General features: G+C 51.6%; 1 protein-coding gene across 2 annotated transcripts in view; it reads right to left on the bottom strand.

The window, feature by feature from the left end:
- Positions 1 to 20,608, bottom strand: part of PLXNA4 (plexin A4) — a 411,874-nt gene that overhangs the window by 79,136 nt on the left and 312,130 nt on the right. For both annotated transcript variants that reach the window (XM_036328657.1, XM_036328658.1), the window contains exons 5-9: positions 19,754 to 19,854; positions 7,242 to 7,365; positions 6,366 to 6,519; positions 5,013 to 5,112; positions 2,804 to 2,918 (exon numbers count right to left, since the gene is read on the bottom strand). In XM_036328657.1, coding sequence (XP_036184550.1) covers positions 2,804 to 2,918; positions 5,013 to 5,112; positions 6,366 to 6,519; positions 7,242 to 7,365; positions 19,754 to 19,854 — 594 coding nt within the window. The remainder of the gene's footprint in view (positions 1 to 2,803; positions 2,919 to 5,012; positions 5,113 to 6,365; positions 6,520 to 7,241; positions 7,366 to 19,753; positions 19,855 to 20,608) is intronic.

Below are 20,608 nucleotides of genomic sequence, written 5' to 3'. Positions count from 1 at the left end.
GCACTTCCACAGGAACCACTGGACTTGGGTCTCACTTTCACCCAGGAGGGTAGTCTGCACCTGGAGGGCCCGGGGGCTGCAGGCGTGAGGCTGAGTGAGTTCCTGTTGGTAGCACTGGGAGACCTAAGCCTGCACTGGAATGCTCACCCAATAAGACCACTTTGTGGGCATGGATTTCTCTTAGATGCTTTCTAGCTAATTCCCATCTACTATTATGGATCCTGTGACCAGTGGCTCTTTGTCTAAATACAGATTTGCAGGTCTCTTATATACCTCTAAGCCTCCCACAATGCCTTGCATGTGGGAAATGCTCAGGAGCTGGGTAATGAAGGATGAATGGTGTTGCCCAGCAAGGTCTCAGAGTGCCATGCTGTGAGCAAGCTCTCCCCTCGGCTGCAGAGAAGGGACACTTGTATCAGGCGCTTCCACAGAATCACCTTTCAAATGTGTGATTTTCTTTGTTAACCCTTATTCTGGCTATGATTTCTTCCCAGAAAAAAAAATATGGAAAACTAAACTGCAACATAAAAAAAAAAAATAAATTCACCATATTTCCAAACTTTCTTTTAAGCTTGAAGACAATAACCTCCTTCCACTGACCCAAAATGGCTAGACCAGTCAATAGTCTACAGGTATTTATTAACTTTTTTCCCTTTGGTGCATTCTCTAGGAAGATGCTGCTCCAATGACCATCATGAGGTGGTCAACGCGGGCTTCTCCTCTTATGTTCAAAATGGTCCCAGTATTGAGCTGGATAGAAGGTAGCCTGCAAGCCTGGACTGGAAGCACAGCCCTAAAATTTCCTTCTCTGAGCATAAATATCCAATAAAAAGAGGAGCCAAAGTCAATGTCATTCAATAATGTGTAAGGGAGGCATGGCCATTCCAAGTGTGCTGGAGCCTCTTGCTGCAGGGGCTTGCCAGGCTCACCATAAACGGCTCCTGTGAAATGGGAAGAGCTAAAGGTCGACCTGGTAGGTCACTCCATTTCCACACCCCTCCCCCGCCATGGCCATGTGCCTCAGGCCTTTCGCTCTCCTGGGGGTCCTGGCACCAAGTCCTCTGAATCCCCAGCAGCCTTTGCCAGTCTCAAGTACATATGGGGCGGTGTGCCACCTGAATCCTTGAAGACTCGTTCTTTTGTAGGGATCCTTGCATTGCCCTGGGAAACATGGTGGCTCTGTTTTATTCTCTCCTAGTTCTTCTTTTCTCTTTCTGAGCAGCAGATGCAAGTTCCTTTCATATATTTAAAAGAAACTTGGGATGAGAGCAGCAAATGAGAAAGAAAAAGCAGAGATTTGAAAACCTCCTTCAGAGTAATTAAATGATTAGGGGCCTTTGAAATCTGCCAGATAGCTCAAATGCCTCTGCTTTCATTTTCCTCCTGGGCCTCTCCACAGGGGAAACCTCTGCCAGGTACACCAGTCTGGAAGTGGAGAGAGGCGGAAACCCATGTCTCTGCTCCCATCCAGTAACTTGCAGGTTTCTGACCAAAATAAGAGGTTGCTTCCTAGGCTCTCAGCGCCTGGTCCTGGTGGGTGAACCAACCCTTTGCTCCTGGCCCCACGCCCCGAGATAAAGGCCCAGGATCAAGGACACAACCCAGTTTTTTATCAGAGTCTCATGCCAAGGGTGGGCCCGTTGGCTGTTAACCCATATCTGTCCTATTAGCTTTAGATCCATTTAGTCCTAGTTAAAGAAGAGCAGAAAATTGACACAAACATTCAATTCACACCCTGCTTAAAGCCAAGATGTACCCTCTTTCCTCCTTTTCTCTATAAAGGGACAACCTTTGCCTGGGTCTCTTTTCTGGATTAGGAATCCAGAGCAACCATTGCCAGCCACAGACAAACTCCATTGTATGTGGGGCGGGGAGGATGGAGGGGAGGGAGGGGCTTATGTCTGGGGGCTCCCACAACCCCTTCTTCTGTGTATCTATGCGTATTCTAAATCACAGCATCCTAAAGCAACCTCTCTGTTCAGAACCACCGGCCCAGTGGCGGGAGTCACACAAGCAACATCCGTTCAAACAATAGCAGACTTTTGCAAAGTGTCTTTATACCTGTTATCTTTGAGGTCCTTGCTCACACACTTACATTCTAAGAAAGGTAACAGCAGAGGCACAGAGTATTTCTGTTGCAGTGATGAACAGCTTTCAAGGATAAGAATAAGGATTAGGAGGGGAAAGAGACACAGCATCTTAGCCATGGAGCCCAACTCCAGCTCGTGATTCCCAAAGCAGCCTGTGTGGCGGAAGCACCGAGTCCCTGCCCCACCCTGACGTTCTCCCCCAGGTGGCTGGGAGACTTGGTAGTTCTAACAGCTTCGCAGGGGATGCTGGTGCCGGCGGTCTGGGGAACACAATTTGAGAACCACTGCTCTGGGTAAGGAGACCATCCTTTCATTCTCTTCATTTTATTTCAAAAAAAATTTTTTTAAATCTCAGTTCTGCTCTGTGCAGTGCTCTGAGGAACCTGTGCACAATTTTGTGTGTGCTTACAATCATTTCCAGGACACACACATACTCCTCTCTCTGGACTTGTTCTAGAACTCACCTGGCTGGAGCGACCTGAATGCACCTTTTTCCGGAACTGAACCTTCAGGACTGACCCTGAGACCCTGGATCCCAGCGCAGAGCTTTGCTTGTTACTGGTTTCCTAACATGGTCCCTTAAGACTAGGGGTTCGGGACAAAGGGGTGATCCTGTGGGTTTTGCCTTGGTTTTCTCTTCTTAAGGGAAGGCCTGCCTATGTGTCCCCTGCTCACAGCAAGCAGCACTCTCCACTCTGGCTTCTGGGCCCTACCTCAGGCAGCTTCACTCGGCCTTCCTGGAAGGAGCAAGTCTTGGGGTCGTGGGTGCAGACGTGTCGGTATTTACACCAGTGGCAGCGGAATGGGCTCTCCACGCAAGACAGGCACCTGGGCACAGAAGAGGAAGAAGCACAAATCAGGGAACCTGGGTGAACCCAAAATAGAGGTCCTAAACTCTAGGGTCTAGGAAAACATTTTTAGTAGCAAGAGAACCCACCCTCACACACTGAGGAAGGGAAAATCTTACACAAACCCATCCCTTTTCTCTTCAAGTCCTCAGCCAGCCAAGCATCTCTGGCTTCCTCCCTCTCACCCACCCTGACGGAAGGAAGTTCTGAGGCTGTCCTCAGTGGAATGGAAACCCCACCTCTACCCTTCACTCCCAGGAAACAAAGGCAACTTCATAGAAGTTCCTTCCTGCTCAAAACCCCAACATGACTCCCTCTTCCAAAGGGTAAACCCCAAACGCCTTGCCTCCCTGGTGTCCAGGTCCATGACCCCACCCGTGCTGGGTGCTTCAGCCATGCCAGGCTCTCTCTGTGCCATCCTTCCACCTGGAGTACCATTTCCCCTTCCTCCATGTGGCCACTCCTCCTCCTGTTTTGACCAATGGTCAGACTGGACCCTTACCCCACCAAGCCCTTTGTTTATGTCTCTGGGCAGTCCTGGCCTTGCGTTATATTTTGCTTATTCACTGTCCAGTCCATCCACTAGTCCACTAGGCATGACTGCTGGAGGGCAGGGATTGAGTCTTTGGGTCTTACTAATTTTTGATTACCTGTCTAAAGAGCAACACATTGCCTTGCACATAGTGCACGCTTTCACTCACATTGTGGACGGCATGGAAATTCACACATGATTTATCTACTACTCTGCTATCTTACAGGGGCAAAAGGGGAGTGAGGGATTAGGCCACCAAGCGGTGAAGCCATGGAAAGTCCTGAGGCAAGAGGCAGACAAAGAACCCGGTGTTGAAACACTTGTTTTTGGCTGGGAGGTCTGGCTGCCTCCTACTTAGGGCCCCAAAGAGAGCCACGCTCAGATTCAAAGGCTGCCATAATCAGATGGCTAAACCCTAAAAACCCACTTGTCCCCCAAATGTCTTTGGTTATGTGAAGTAGCTTGTCCTATATGAAGAGGAAAATAGAACAGCATTTTAAAACAAGCAGGGTTTTCAAACTGTGCTCAATGGAACCCCGGGGGTTCCACAGAACTTCTTTGGGAATGTGTGAGGAAAGAGACATGTGGACTTCCTAAACAGAGGGCTTCAGGCCCCCGCCATGCTCAACCACAGCAGCTCCTACTTATATCTATTATGTTTATTGGGTTTCCACACCTAATTTTGGTTGGAGAAAGGTTTCTATGGTAAAAAAAAAAAAAAAAAAAAAGACTTGTACCTTTTCCAACTCCATCATCTTAGAAAGGAAGTAATAATATAACAGCAAAACTTTGAGCAATGCCCAAAGAATGGGCCAGACAGGGTGCTGACTGCTCTCCTGGTCCCAGTTCTTCCAGCCACGGCAGCTGTTCTGCGGGCCAGGCAGGCCGAGGGGCAGGGCAGCAACCAGCACTGTCCCACCAGCAACTGCTCTCCAGGGACAGTGCCCTTGCCATGTTGGCGATTCAACATTTGAGTGATATCCCCAGAAGAACTACTACCTCCCCCTTCCAGAGGACACGGGGGGCACAGAGTGGCTACGTTTCCAGCTGGTCTGACTCCGAGATCAAGCCTCTGCCCCCCACCTGCCCCTGGGAAGGGAGGCTTTACCAAACAGGGCAGAGCCTGACCCAGCCTGAGGGCCCTGTGCAGAGCTGAGCAAAAAGTGACTCGTTGGACTACCCACCCTCCATGGGGTTTCGCTCCCTAATCAGACCCCTCCTCTCACCAGGCTTCAGGTGAGATGTGCCCCCTCCTCAACAGATGGGGGAAGTGTGTCAGGTGAGACAGATTTTTGCCAGAGAAGATGTATGGGCAAGGGGTTAGGAGCTCCCTGTCCATCAGGGTCTTACTCTGCTCATTCTACTCTCTTTCCATGAACCCCGTGGGTACCAGAGGAGGGGTCTGTCAGCTTCTGGGGGTGAAGGAGGCCCTCCTTGCAGGGTCCCTAGATAGGAGCTCCTTGGGAATGGTGGTGGGTTCTTCTATCTCTGGATGAACCTTGACCCCAGGAACAGGGAGCTGAGTGAGGCTGGGGCACTTACGAATTGTGGACGCTGCAGTTGTAGAAGACAAAGCTGGTGCTGGCAAAGGTCATGCCTGTCTCCTTTGACTTGAGCTGCAACTGGACGACATGGTGGTCCCCTGTGGGGCAGAGCCAGCACAAGGTCAGGGGGAGGGCAAGGCCCTGTGTTGGGGTCACGCCGACAGTTATACACCCTGGGAAAGGGGAGCCTGCTGGACCTGAGGGGTGCTCCCTGCTCTAACTGTTCTGACTCAGCAGGCCCAGGCCCAGGACAACCCCAAGAGCAGCTACAGATGATGGTTCTGGTTTATTCCTCCTCCCACACTGTACCTCTGGCACACACTTTGCATTTGCTCTCTGTAAGGTACACACACATACACACACTCACGCACACACACACACACACACATATACACAGACACACTCTAACAGGTATTTGAATGTGCATTCATTCACACACATGAGGTCCATGCCAGACTCATGAGTTACATACACATTGATTAGCCACCAGGAGAAATGTATCGCCTCTCACTAATGCTACCACAAACCACGTAAAGGCTGTGTGTGTGTGTGTGTGTGTGTGTGTGTGTGCACGTGCCTGCGCAGTTGCATCTCTGTGAACAGAAATCCTGTCCCAATGCCCCTCCTCAGGTGGACTCAGGGCTCCATTCAGACAGGCAGCCCTGGGATCCTCAGCTGGCGCCAGGGAGGAGCTGGAGCCCGTGTTTAATTCACAGCCCTGACCCCAGGCCCCCACTTCCAGCCTGGTCCTGTGCTTCCCCGAGAGCCTCATTAATCAATCAGCTCGGAACAAATGTGACAAGCCCAAATGGGAGGGCCAAGGTGGAATCAATCTGCCCAGCAGGGTCTGTCCCTCACCAGCGTTGGGCCTCTGTCCACCCCATCCCTCCCAATGCAGCTGGCCACGAACAGGCAGCTCTGGGAAGGTAGGGCAGGGTGGGGGTGCAGAGACCCAGCAGTGTGGGAAGGGGGCAAGGAGCCAGGTGCCCTCCCCCACCCCTTCCTCCACTGCCCCTCCAGGACAGCCCTCTCGGGTTCCAGTACAACCTTGAACTTGACCGAATTGCTGCCCTGACACCCACCTTCTGCAGCTGCTCTCACTGAGCATGAGCTTGACTCTTTGATGCTCACCTGGTTTCAATAGTCAATTCCAAGGGCAGTGAATGGCATCTCATCTCTCTCTTCCTGTAACATATCCACCAACCCACACCCCTTCCTCTGACCCTCCCTTGCTGAAGGCTCCCTCAGCCCCTGCTCCCTGCCCTTCCCATGTCTGTCCTGAGTTCTCAGCCAAGTGGGGGTGGGTGGGGGGAAGCCATGACACCTAGCCTTGCCTCCGGGGACTGCTCACCATTCTCCGTGATTATCCGGGGCACCTCCTTGGCCGCCGGGGAGTAGCACTGGATCTGATTGCCTACCACCAGCCCATCCATCTCTGACAGGTCCTCAAACGTGCAGTTGACACCAGCTGACAGCTCCGGGACATTGTACGTCTCCAGGACCAGCTGTGAACAGCCCAGCAGAGGAAGAGGAGAGTGAAATGGGGAAAAGAAGGGCGTGGCATAAAGGAGGAAAGAGAGAGAGAGCCAGAGAGACCAGAGAGAAAGAAAAGAGAAAAATGTAAGGCAATAGTGATAGAGAGAAGAGACCCAATTTATTACAAGAGCATACAGAGAAGGTGGTGGGAGGTAAAGAGAGGGGGTAAAAGAAGCTTCATTACATGTGAATGGATCTGGCCCCCGGGATGCTTCCGGATTTGCATGGGGTAAGAAAGATGGACAGACGGAGCTACCTCTGGTCAAGCTTTTCTTCCATCGTCCCAGAGTTTGGAAAAATGACAATGCCAACCACCAAGTGCCCAGTGCACTAACGCGGGAGCCATCATACCCCTGTCTCCCTCTGCATACACATCCTTCCCATCCTACAGACAAAGGTACTGTTCCCCTAACCCTCCCTCTCTCGGTCACCCTTTGGATCATGGTTGTAATCACAGTTCTCCTTGTCTTTCTGCCCATTATGCACAGAGCCTCTTCCCCAGGATCAGTATTTCTCTGCCTGCCCCCTCTTCCAGCCCCAGGGACACCTTCTGTAATGTTTCGGTCCTGCTCTCAGATCGCATTGCTGGCCAGGTTGGGCCCAGGCCTCATGAGGGGCATTGGGCTGCGGGCCTTTCTGGTGGGGAGAGGGTTCTTCCCACATCCCTGGGTCTCGGTCTTACTGTTCTTACCAGGACATTGTACTGAGAAACAGAGATGTTGCTGGGATGGACGGTCAGCCGGACACACTGCTTCATCTCAGAGGCAAACCTGTGGGGTTCTCGGGACCGCTCACAGCGCTCCTTCCGGGTGCACCTGCAGGAGAGACCAACGAGGGGCTCAGGAGAAGGTGCCTGGTCCAGGGGCTGACACGGAGGCCAGTCATCACCAGTGGCTCCCCGGGTGCGTCCAAACTCAACATACCCAGGACTGACCCTTTTGTTTCCTTCCTCCAGCCTGTCCTCCCCATCATGCCCAAATTTGATAGAGGTGGAAATTCTCATAACCAGTTTCCAAAAGCAAAGACTTGAGAGTCATCCTAACGTCCCCTCACCTCCTTCCCACTCACAGTCCCAAAGTCCCCCCTATTCCACCTCCCCACTCATCCTTGGCCTTGTCACTCTCCCCACTCTTTAGGCAAACTAGACTTGTCTGTCCACTATATAATATACTCTTTCAGACCTCCCTGTCTCTGTGCATGTCAGTTGGTCTGTCTGAGCAGCCCTCTCCCCGACTTCCCGCTGTCCAACATCTACCCACCCTTCCAGACACGGTTCAACTATTGTGCACCTGCAACCCCCGCCCCCGCCCCACACCAGGCAAAGCTAAAGGCACTTTGGAGTGTCCTACCATCTAGATTTAAACTTCGTAGATTACATGACAATGATTGGGCTGAATGCAGCCCTCGCCTGCCAAGTGCGAGCTGCTCAAAGAGAGAAATGGCGCCTGACTTCTTTTAGAATCCTCTGTATCCTCATGCCCAGCAGACAGAGGTAAATGCAGGTGGGAGGGAGGGGGAGGGGAGGATCAAAGGATCAGAGGGCACCAGTTCAAAGTGTGCTCTGGAGCCCAGCTGCTTTGGATCGGAATCCCAGCTCCACGGCCGGGTGTGTGTGTTTGTGTGTGTGTGCAGGGGGCGGGGGGGGCGGGGGGGGAGACTGCCACAGAAGGTCTGCTGCTATTGCTTAGTGTCCTGACTGTTCAAAGTGCACTGTGTCACAGGTGGACCCCATCCAGGGTGACCTGGATCTTAGAATCTTAACTGATGGGACCTTGTGAATGATGCACATAGCAGTCACGGCCCTCCCCCAAATGCACTGGTCACATGGGGAAGGCGCTTTGGGCTCTCCGCTGGGGCAGGCCATCCCGCCTCCCAGTGGGAGTTCCCTGCAGGGCCGCATCGGGCTTCTGGGAACAGCATTTGACCTAAGCCAGGCCAGCGTTGTGGACGTGAGGCTTCGCTGAGTGGCCAGGATTTGGAAACTCTGGACAACTGACCCTGCTGTGGGGGGAGAGAACGGCAGGCCGGCACCCCGGGTGGCTGGTCTCCACAGTGAAAGAGAATAGACTCTGCAGAGGGAGGTGGATGTCGGGGCTACTGCAGGGCAGGAGGGCACTGGACAAGGGGTTTAGTGGGAAATGAAACATCCAGGAATATAGAACCCAAGTGGGAAGGAGATATTGAGGAGAGAACATCTGCTTCCAAAAGCAGACAGGTGAGGTGTGGGGTAAAAGATGAGGACAGACAGGCACCTGGACACCTGAGCTGCTCTGGGGTGACTCTCAGGCACAGAGGAAAGTTTGGGGGTGGGGGTGAGGGGCTCTCCTCCAGCCTCAGACAGGGAGGAAGACACTTGGCCTCAGTGAGAAGAAAGGCCTAACAGTGGAGAATCTGAGAGATGAATTTAGCAAACAAAGGAGAAGTCACTGAATGGGGTGGACTAAAGAAAGAAGGAAAGACACAGGGACAAAAAGGATGGCTTAGAATAGATGGGATGTGTACTGTGGGGGTAAAAACACAGTTCTAAATAATACAGTCCCGGTTAGACGTCACCAGGTGCTTACTAGGCCCCATGGTAAGGGGCTTTCAATCCATGTCGCTTAAGTCCTTTAATGATGCTGTGAGATAGGTAAGATTTTAGAACCACACCTTGTGGATAGAGAAACTGCAGAGAGGATGGTAAGTCACTTGTCCAAGGTCACCAGCTAATTGGAGGTCCTGTATGTGAACCCAGATGAACTGGAGTCTGCACTCTTTATGTTTGTTTGTTTTTTTAATCCTCACCTGAGGATATTTTTCCATTGATTTTTAGGGAGAGTGGAAGAGAGAGGGAAAGACAGAGAGAAACATCTACATGAGAGAAATACATCGATTGGTTGCCTCTTGCATAAGGCCCGATCAGGACCCAGGCCGGGGAGGAGCCTGCAACCAAGGTACTTGCCCTTGACTGGAATTGAACCTGGGACCTTTTGGTCTGTAGGCTGACGCTCTATCCATTGAGCATAACTGGCCAGGGCTGGAGTCTGCCCTCTTAACCACCATGCTTGACTTCCCCGGAGATGCTAGACTAAGAATTGATGGACAGAGCCCTTGCTGCACACTGAACCCACTTTCCCTGCCAGTTTGATGCTCCTTTCATGTGCTTTGGGCAATTGAAAGTTGCCCTTCAGCCTTCTTCTCCAGGCTGCTCGCTGTTTGCCTGCCACTAAGAAGCAGCACTTGGAATATTACCGGGACTTGTAGGTTCTCCAGAACCTTTCAGGACTTCCATCCTAAAAGCGAAAGGTCAGACATGAGCGTGGTTGTCTCCATGGTACCCCCGGGCTGCTCTAGTGGACCCATGGCAACAAGGGCGTCTGCCTAAAAGTGTCGTAAGTTAATTTACCAGGCCAGCTTCTCAGGGAGGACTTCATTACCTCCAGCCATTAAGCTAATGTTATGGACTTTTCCAGGGTGTCTGCACTGACATCGCTATTAACAGTGTTATTACTCCCATTAGCGGCAGGCTAGGAGCGCTGGTACAGGCTTAAATTATTCACCGACTCCCCAACTTTGAAGTTCTTATTTCCAAGAGCAATCAGTAGGTCTGAAAAATGCCTTTTAAATTATGAAGAGAGGAAAAATAAGGCTGCTTTCAGGCCAAACAACACCTGGGCTGACCAAATAGAACTCCAGGCCTCTCTTTCAGAGGTACAAAGAAACCATGGCCGGGGGACCTCAAGACAAGTTCTACTGGCATGACTTGCGGCTCCCCAAGTTCACGTGGCTGAATCCTGCCACGCTCCTGGGAACCCCAAATGAATACTAATCATCTTCCCCAGATTTAGGTCTCCAGGGCAGCCACCTATAGCTTACACTTTGCAACATCCCATCCTAACCTCTCGGTGCCTTGGTTTTATCATCTGTAAAATGGGGAAAAAACAGTACCTACCTACGAGGGTTCTTGTAAGGCTTGAAAGATTAAGCAAGTGCAGCATTGAGAACAGGGCAAAGCTCATACATAAGGAGCCCACAATAAGTGTTAGTTAGTATTATTATCCCATCTCTTCTCTTTTTCTCATCCAACCCCACAAATCTTTTCCCAGACTTGGCCACGGGGCAAACCAAAGACAGAAAGACAGGGGATAGCAATAGCAGTTTCCTTCTTAATGAGGGAGAAGGCGCCCCAGAGCTCAGGAGGGAGGGAAGGGAGAGAGGGTGGGCTGGGCTGTAGATCTGCCTTCTTGCCAGCTGCCACAGGTTATCAGGAACTCAGCTCTCAGTGGAAAGACAAGTTTAGGTCAGTGCCAGGGATGTTTTGACATTTCTACTATCCCTTAGTGCCATGATGGTAGAGGCTGCAAATGTCCAAGAGCACAGGCAATTGACCTTGGATGTGACAGGATAATGGGAAGGAGGGGATGGATTTCTTCTGAGGTCCATGGGGTCTGTCAGGGGAACGGCCTGCTGCTCTTCCAGGACCGATTTCTCATTAGCCAGGCGAGAGCGAGGACATGTGTAGAGGGTAACTCATGGTTCTTGGGGCCAGCTTAGATGTCACCTACAACAGGACTCCCGAAATATTCCCTTCAGTTCCGCTGTGGGAGCACCCTGAAGGTCAGGGAAGATGCAGAGTCACCTATTTTCCAGGCGTGACAAAAATGTCATAAGGATGCAAAAAGTGCATGCTATCTATGACTTTGAGTTTTCAGATATTCATCCCTACCACCACCATTGTCACCCCACCCCACACACAGACCCACAGATGACGTGCAAAAAGCAGGCCCCAAGAGGACACTGGGCCCCCAGAATTGGAGTCGGGTCCTGCCAACCTTCTCTTATCTCCCTTCCTCATTCCACTTTCTCTGCATAGTCTTTCCAGCCCCAGTTCAAAGGTGCGACAAGCCCTTGGGGACAATGGCCCTCGTCCCTCGGAGGAGCTATTATTCAAGTCAGTGGTTCCAATGAGATTATCTTCTCTAATGAAGCAGCTGCCTCCACCCTCCCCTAAGCCCGAACTTGCACTGCCGGGGAATTCCCAGCCAAGTGGAAAATTAGAAGGGCAAGGGACGAAGAAGGAAGGGGGTGAGGAGAGGGAAAGAAGTGGTGATTAAGTTCTCCAGAAATTGATTCCTAAATACAGTCATAGAGATATTAACTCCCAGTGCTGCCGACCAAGCAAGTGAATTTCAATTTGGAAACAGGGCTCTCTGTGAGTCCAGCCTGGGCCACCCCCTCACCCCATCCTCTGGCATGGGTCCACCCAGTCTGGCTTACCAGAACCTGCTCCTTGCTTCTCCCCACAGGTGACCCCTAAACCTTAGCATTTCATGTTGGTCAGGGCCTGTGCAGAAAGTTGGCCATTGGTGAGTCGGTGTTTAGACCATGAGGTGTTTGAGCTTCATAGAAAAGTTAAGAGGACTTGGAACATTTACTCAAGTAGGAGATCCCAGGGCTCTTTGGTCATTGTCTCCACATCTGGGAACCCTAATGAGGAAGGAGACCAGGTTTCCTAAGATCACCATCTTCTCTCTCCTCAGGAACTCCCACAGAAACAGGACGGGCATCTGCGCACTCAGAGGAAGCGGACCAGATAGTGAAGGGAACCTTTCTAGGCAGATGGTGTGTAGGTTTCTTATATGAAGGGTGTGGACCAGGTGAGTCCCTTCAATGCCATGATTCTAGAATCCAGTGACTGATTCCACAATTTCAACCTAACTATTTAGTTTGTTCCTGGATAAACCCCCAAACTTGAAGACCACAATTAGTCTATAATTTTCCCTCTGTCATCGGCTGCTGGCAAGTGACCTCACCACCCTTTACCTTCTCTAAAGATCCAAAGCCAGATCAGCAGATGCTGGGGTCACCTGCCTCTGGGGCCTCGCTTAATGGGTGAGGTCACTACAGCAGGAGGAGGGCACAGGCCCTCACAGGAACCAGCAGGTGCAGGAGGCCAGTGGAGGCCCAAGAGAACTTATCTGGGCTTATGTAGCAACCAGGTAGTCCTGTCCCACCCCCATGATGGACTCTGCCCTGGGTCCCAGGTTGAACAGAGTCGTGCCTTGGCTTCCTTTCAGCCGCTCCTCAAATGAATGATCCATTGAACACAACCCCAGGCAGTAGTAACAGGGACCTGGAGAGGTTCTTTCTTTCTGAGAAGAGAAATTACAGTTTCCAAAAGAGAAAGTGGAGTGGGGCTGCTTCTCTCTTTGTCAGTAGGTAGTGCTATTCAAACCTGTTTATTTCTACTAAGGATGAGGGGTGGTTAGGAGAGAAGAGGTAGAGAGAAGAGAGGAGTGGAGGGACAGAGAGAGACAGAGGGCAGAGGAGCAGGAGAAAGCAAAGGCGCATCACAGCAGGCTGATCCATTCTCTTCATAGTCCAGTTGGTAATAAGGAGGATGCTGTCTATTATTTGTGACGCATCCAACAACTGCTCTGACTGACTCTGATAAACTTTCACACTACACTGTATCCAACAGCCTGGAGCTCTCATGTGAGTTAAAGTCACCAGGTCCTCATGCTTGGTGCAGGGGACACTCTGCTCTGTGCAAGGTGGGCCACCCACCTGATGCAGTCCAGGATGGCATGACTGGGCAGGGAATGCGAATGCTGGCACATGACTGTGCATATCTGCACTTGGAGCCTCATTGGTAGCCCAGCCCTTCAGGCTGTCCCCGGGGAGCCCAGTCTTTAGACTGGGAGGGACATTCAGAGCCTGCAATGATGGCAGGGCTTTCCTAGCTCCTTTGAGAAGACGGACTTTTGACTTACCATCATTGGCCACGAAAGCATGTGTTACATGTATATGGGGAGGAGACAGAGCAGGCAGTGGTGAAGAGAGAAAAAGCAAGTTTCCTTAACCCATACTGTGTATCTATTGAGTCACAGAGAGCAGAATCCTAATATACTAGTACCTAGTCTGGGACTCTCCTCTGGATCAGGGAAGAGTTTGCTGGGCAGGCGTGGATCCTAACAACCCCTCATGATTGTGTGGTCATTCTGTCAACAGCCTTGGAGAGGCCACTGACTTGGCAGGTTAGTGTTAAGTAGCCCTGGGACACCAGGCTCTGGGATATACTAAGAAGCAGCTGGGAAGGATTTGCATTTTAGAATCAGTTTGTACTTTATTAAGGGGACATTCAGCCATGGTTGTGGGATAAGCTGTTCTCCTTGCACTTTCCCAGGTGGCTGATGAGCAGCCACACACAGGGTCACTGAAGATGGCCTAAGTGGCATGACTGGTTGGAATTGTCCAGGCAGAAGGCTTCATAGCTGTGAGTTTGTCCCAGCCAGCCAGACACAGCCCTTGGTTCTGGGGAGGACAGTGAGGGAGGAAGCCCTGGGATCTGACCCCACAGGCTCTGCTTACACAGTCATTGAAATTGGGGCTACCTACAGGCACTGTGATGGGCCTGCATGAACATTTTCTCCCTTAATTTTCATACCACGGCTGTAACATGGCTCTTTCATTGCCATTTTATAGTTGAGGAAACTGAACCCAGACTGGGTTTGTCCACAGACAGGTTCTTAGTTTTAACCCATCCTTCGCTCTGGGTAGCAGCACTTTCCCTCCCCTCCCCTTTCCTTCCCCCACTTTCCCTTCCCCTCGCCTCCCTTCTCTTCTATTTCCTTCACTCCATGTTGGCAGAAACTACCCTATATAATAAAACCCCAATATGCAATTGACTGAAGTATGGAATGACCGATCACTATAACATGCACTGACCACCAGGGGGCAGATGCTCAATGCAGAAGCTGCCCCATGGTGGTCAGTGGGCTCCCACAGAGGGAGTGCCACTCAGCCAGAAGCCGGGCTCACGCCTGGCAAGCACAGCGGTGGTGGCGGGAGCTTCTCCCACCTCCTTGGCAGTGCTAAGGACCCCTTGGGGGATCCCAGACTGCGAGAGGGTGCAGGACGGGCTTAGGGGACCCCCCCCCCCGCCATTGCACAAATGTTGTTCACCAGGCTTCTTAGTATAAAGAATAAAAGGAATGAATCCTGAACAGAAACCTGTGCCAACCATCCAGGGAGGGCATTCTTCCAACAGAAGAAATCTGCAAAGAGGAAAGGTCACCAGGGGGCAAGGGAGAGACTTTATAAAAGCCGATCCTTTCTTCCCCTGTTGATGTCTTGGGTTATATGAGCCTCCCAGGAGTGACGTTGAGGACCCTTCTTCAGAAAGGTAACGTCTGGGCCAATCGATGCGGCTGGGTCTGCCGTGGATCCCGTTACCTGCTGGTCTGAGATAGGCTTCTTGGCCTGGGCCTGGGAGGGGAAGATAAAGAGGGGCTGGGGACCGGCCAAGCCTGGTGGTTGGAGGGAAGGTTCCAGGCCCAGGACAGGTGAAGGCAAGCTGAGCCGCTGGCTTTCCTTTACCTTCATCCAAGTCGGAACACGTAGGTTTAGGCCCAAGATCAATGCCCAGGGAATTAAGGCTCAAAATTCATGGACAAATAAATACCAACACTGTTGAAGCTATCATTGCCATTAGACACCAGTAAGCCGGAGGCACTGTGAGAAGGGCCGCAGGGTGACCCTGTGTGCTGCCGGGGCTGGCAGGCCAGCTCTTGAAGACAATTGGGACTGAGTAACCGGAGGGAGGGTTTCAATTACACGAGCATTTCTTAAGCCTGTTTAGTCTGTAACCCACCTGTGCCCTTGTAGTACAAACAGCCCTTTCAGCCATGACAACCACCTGCTAGCAGGGGCTCCGCCTTGAACTGTGCATGCTCTAGTGCTCGCCTCCTATTCCTGTCACTGTCTTTCTGTCTCTGTCTCTCTCCCTCTCTTTCTCACTCCTGTTACACACACACACACACACACACACCTTCTGTCTTTCCCTTCCCACAGAGTTCCCACCCTCCTATTCCTACAACCATGGGGAAAGCTGGCAAAAGTGACAGCTATCTTGTGACCTGAAGGAGCCCTCTTCATGGTGCTCTGTGCCCTGGTTTTCCTGACAGGCATGTTCCCTGGGCTCTGCATCACTCAGCACAGGGTCTCGTCCATGACGTGGGCCTACCAAATGTTCTGATGCTAGTACAGACGGCAACCCTCTCCCCCATCCCGAGAGCCAGGGCAGAGGTGGTCTCACATAGTCCCCTGGTACAGAGGGGGCAGGGTCAGTGTGAGAGGCCTGTGGACAGGTCTGTGGTATGGCCACAGCACTCCCATGATGAGAAAACCCCTGCATTTTCACCACGCTCCCTTCCTAGCAAAGTGAGGTGTCCAGAGTAAGTGTCTGCAGGCTCTCTGCTCCTCCCGACCTCCTGCACCTGCTCTGCTGGCCGCAGCCTCTCTCCCCTCCTGCTCGGCCCATGTCCTCATGCACCTCTCCCACCCAGGACTGTCCAGTTGGCATCCATTTAAAATAAAAGAGAGCATATCAGCAAAGGCAATGGCTTTGACCTAAACCTAAGAAGTAGGAAAGAAAGGCCCGTTGGGAGCAGGAGAGAACATTCTGGAGGAAGGAAATGCATATCTCTATGGGGTATGGATTACCTGAGTGTTTGCATCTGTCAAAACTTTTCAAATTGTGCACTTAGGACCCGTGGGTCACACTCTATAAATTTAAACATTATACCCTGATTGCAAGCATCTCAGAGGACCCAGGGACCTACTCTTCCCCAGCCCTCAGGCCAGGGCTTCTCCGTGGTCATTCACTCTGCTAGGGAGGCCAGATGGATGTACTGAGAGTCACGGTGGGTGGGTGGCCTTGGCCTACAGGTGCCGTGAGCTGCATCCTCCCAGGGGTGTGGGGCTTTAGCAGATATATCAGCTCAGCCGCCACACCAGGGTCTTCGCACAACCCGAGGCCCGAGGTCACAGAGAGCACCTAGGCCCGCAGGAGCTTTCACAAGATCCTTTATGACCTCCGTTGAGCCTCACACCACCGTCACTGTGAGACAGATGGTGCTTCCCCTCTATAAACTGTGTCTGACACAGTCGGTCCTCATCATCTGTGGATTCCGTACTTGTGAATTTGCCTACTTGCTAACATTTGTTATAATCCTCCTATCGATACTGCAGCCTTTTCAAGGTCACTCCCAAACATGAGCAGAGCAGAGGAAAATCTGAGTGGCCACCAGCAGATGCCCCCAGCCTAGATCCAACAAGGCCACCCTGCTGCCCTCTTGTTTCAGCTCTCAGTATGAATGTATTTTTTTGTGCCCTATTTAGTGTCATGTTTTTCACATTTTTGTGCCTTTTCTTGGTGATTCTGCTATTTAAAATGGCTCTTCACCAAGTATCATGGTGAAGTGCTGCCCAGTGGTCCTAAGTGGGAGAAGGCTGGGATGTGTCTTATGGAAAAAATAAACACTTCCATCAGGCCCAGACTATAATGCTGTTGGCTGTGAGTTCAAGGTTAATGCATATTAAATAAGGTGTCTTTAAACAGAAACATACATAAAATATGGTTATGTACTGATGGGCTGACAAAAATGCTGGGACTGACTGGAGGCTCATAGGAACCTAGCTCTGTGTTTCTCTTAGGAGCGATGATGGTTCAGTATTCAGGGATTGGGTGTTCGAGGTGACTGTATAGAATACCAGGAGCCATGAGAATCGGCTATTCTTATCCAAAGCCCCATAGCATGTCTGCACAAAGCAAGGCTGCATTGCACTGATTTCTATGACAGTCCTCCCTCCAGAGTCCAGCACGACTTTCACAAAGTTGTTCCCACAGTGGCATTTGGCGAGGGGGGGCGGGGTAGGGGGGGCACCCCTGCAGCAGCGCTGAGGAACAGGCACAGAAAAAGCACTGCCCAGCCTACGCCTTCTGGGCGCCTGTGCTCCACAAGGGCTGTCCTGACGTACACCTGGATAAGGCATGCCGCCAGGTTAACGGAGGTGAGAGGAAGGCAGCAGGAGCATCTACCACCAGAGGAAGGCAGTCGGAGGCTGGGAGACCGCTGGGGAGGAAAGGATGCAATTAAAGCAGAGCCATCTGGACAAACAATGGGGGTCAACCAAGGTCATAAGAGGCAGGGCCCCCAGGAGCTCTCAGTTCATCCCCAACTGTGTCAAGATTCCTGTCCCACCCTCACCTTGCATGTCACACTCTCTACAGTTTCCAGTGCCCTTCCACCGCATGATCTCATCAGATTCTCCTCAGACTCAGGGAGGTGGGCAGGTCAGGAATCATCATCACCAACCCACAGATAAGGAGCTGGGATGCTGCCCCAGGTGCTGCACAGCTGGGGTGGGGGTGGGAGCAGGGGGATGGACTTCGGACTTGGTGGAAGATGCCCAAAGTTCCTGCCCATGGCTGTTTTCTTGAAGCTGCGATGACAGCAGTCATGCTGGCTTCCCAGTGCAGGCTGATGGCCTCGTTCATGAACTGTCCCGACTTCGCCTTGTCCCCAGCCCACCTGTTTCCTATCACTTGACAGGAGGCAGGTATTATGTTAGTAAAGGGGAAGCTGAGGCCATGCAGAAAGTAGTTCCTGCTATCTCCTCCCCTCGTTCCTGTTTAAACTCAGGTCAGGGGATGGGAGGATGGACGGTGGGCAGCTCAGTGCCGTGTGGGGCTTGCCACGTCAACGGGCAGGATCAAAGCTGACACGGAGACCTGCTTTTGGGTCCCCTAGGCATAGGGCGTCAGAGAGGGGCCAGCTCTTCTGATTGCCCTTGAATAGTGCCAGATGTGAGTGCCTGTGCCAGCAGCAGCTGAGCCAGCCTCGGCCAAGCAGAAGGCCAGCTGGCCTACGGTCCCGAGGAAGCAATGGGCCTGGAGTCCGGTCCCTTTCTGAGAGGCCTCACTATGTGGGACAAAGAAAATGACCTCCCTTCTGCCTTAGGAAGTGTCATCTAGGCCAGTGGTCACCAACTTTTCGGACCTCACGGACCACCAGTGGGCCACCAGTTGGCAACCGCTGACTAGGCATTCTCTTGGGTTGTCAGAGCTGATGTGAATTCTCAGTGCAATCCCGTCCATCCTCTGCCATGAGCCACTCTGGGCTCCACTGCTCCCGGTTACTGTAAACTCTGTGTACACTTCGGCACCAGGTTCCGATTGGCTCTGAGTTATGTGTATTCCAGTGCATGTCAGTTGTCTCCATTTTTCCCGACACACCACACCCGAGGGATTTCAGAGCTTCTCTTACTGGTAAAGAGCTCAAGGGCTCATTATGCCCAAGACTCACCCAGCGATGAGTGTGCCTGTGTCCTTGGAGAGGATGTGTTAGAATTTAGGGGGGTGTTCCCAACTTTCAGAGGAACTATTTGTGGGAGGGGGGGGCAGGATTCTGTCCTGCTATTCATAAAGTTGAAAATGACTAAGTGCGACTAATGAAGCAGGAAGGCTAAAGTCCTTTTCCTTAGTTTATGGTACTTATGTCCAACTCACAGAGCATCAGGTTTCAAGTGCTGACTAGAAAACTGGGGTTCCAACGGCAACAGTTTGACTGGGACCCGACTCCATCAGAGTGGGGTCCACCTATCGTTGGCTTCTCCAGTCAGTGATGCCAAGGGTCTTTGGATCCCATAAGAAAGGCCTTCAATCTCCCCACATGTCTGGGTTGGCTGTCTGTCCCCTGCATCCCATACTCATTTCATGTACCAGGTTACCCTTTGCCTCCACTGCATACCTTTGCCCACTTCCCACTTTTATGGAATAAAATGGAATCAGCACAAAAGATGTACCAGGGCAGAGTGCCCGGCCTTGGGACAGGGCTTCACTGTGACCCCAGGCCCAGGTTCTCTGGCGGCCAGGTGAGTGCTGACAACAGAGGGAACCACACACTTGAGCTGAACCAGAAGAGCCTCAAGCACCAGAAGATTCAGGGGGTGGGTATCAAAGAATCTGCAAGGTGGATGTGAATCATTACATGGACAGGATGGATGCAGCGCATGATTGAATGGCCCCTGAGGAAAAGGCCCAATGCCTTTCCCCTGCCGTTTAGTCCTGGAATGTCAACCTAGAGTCAAGTCACAGTCAGAAATGTCCGCACCTCCGTCCAGCCCTCCAGCTTCATTCCATAGCCTGACCCGTCACCATTCCCACACTGCCATTTCTATAGGTCTTATGGGAATTTGGTGATTTAAAGTGAAATCAGAACAAAAGAAAAGAGATAAAATTCTCAAATGATACAAGGAACAAAGAATCAGCAAAGACAGGGAGAGAAGAGAGACGGAAAGGAAGGAGTGGTGACAGAGAAGATGAGGAAGAGACGTGCTGGGGGAAGGGGGCGGCGGGAGGAAGCTGCAGGCGGTACTCACGTGTTGTGGAGCACACACCAGCCGCAGTGGGGGTCACCCGAGCCAAGGCACTCACTGCAGCTCCGATACTGACCACAGGACTCCACGGGCACTCTGGTGAGCTGGGACAGGACAACAAGCGAGAGAGTGGTCAAGGTTTTGCAGGACACTCAGTCGTTCCCCAGAAAGAGGCTGCAGTCTGCCAGGTGTATCACCTAAAACAGTGCAGGAGCATGAAAGGTCCAGAGCCCCAGAACCGAAAGGGACCTTGCGTGACCATATTTGAGCAGGTGGCCGCGTAAGTGCCCAAGGGAGATAGCCACCTGTTATTTTCTTAGAAATCTCTGGGAATCAACTGCATACAGGTCAGATTAAATTGTTACATAATATACTTATATAGTCTACATTTACATTTCCTCACCACCGAAACCCCAAAATATCTCTACAACCATCCAGTTCATCATATGTTTCTTATCAACGTCATGAACTCAAATGTTTATTCTTTCTCCAGTCTTGTATCTCTATTGCCACAAAGTATTTTGCCTTCTTCTCACACTCCTCCTTCATAATTTCTGTGGTTCCAGGGCTCTTGAACCTACCACCAATACCTTCACTTTCTCCGTGCCTTTTTTTTAAAGATTTTTACTGATTTCAGAGAGGAAGGGAGAGAGAGAGAGAGAGAGATAGAAACATCAATGATGAGAGAAAACCCTTGATCGGCTGCCTCCTGCATGCCCCTACACTGAGAACAGAGCCCTCAACGGGGGCATGTGCCCTGATCAGGAATCGAACTGTGACCTCCTGGTGCATAGGTCTACACTCAACCCCTGAGCCACACCAGCCGGGCTCTCCATGCCTTTGAACAAGGCGCAATAA

Source organism: Myotis myotis, unplaced genomic scaffold, assembly GCF_014108235.1.
Source record: "Myotis myotis isolate mMyoMyo1 unplaced genomic scaffold, mMyoMyo1.p scaffold_m19_p_11, whole genome shotgun sequence".
NCBI lineage: Eukaryota > Metazoa > Chordata > Mammalia > Chiroptera > Vespertilionidae > Myotis > Myotis myotis.
The sequence above is the reverse complement of the archived record's forward strand: the minus strand, read 5'-3'. Positions and strand labels throughout refer to the sequence as shown.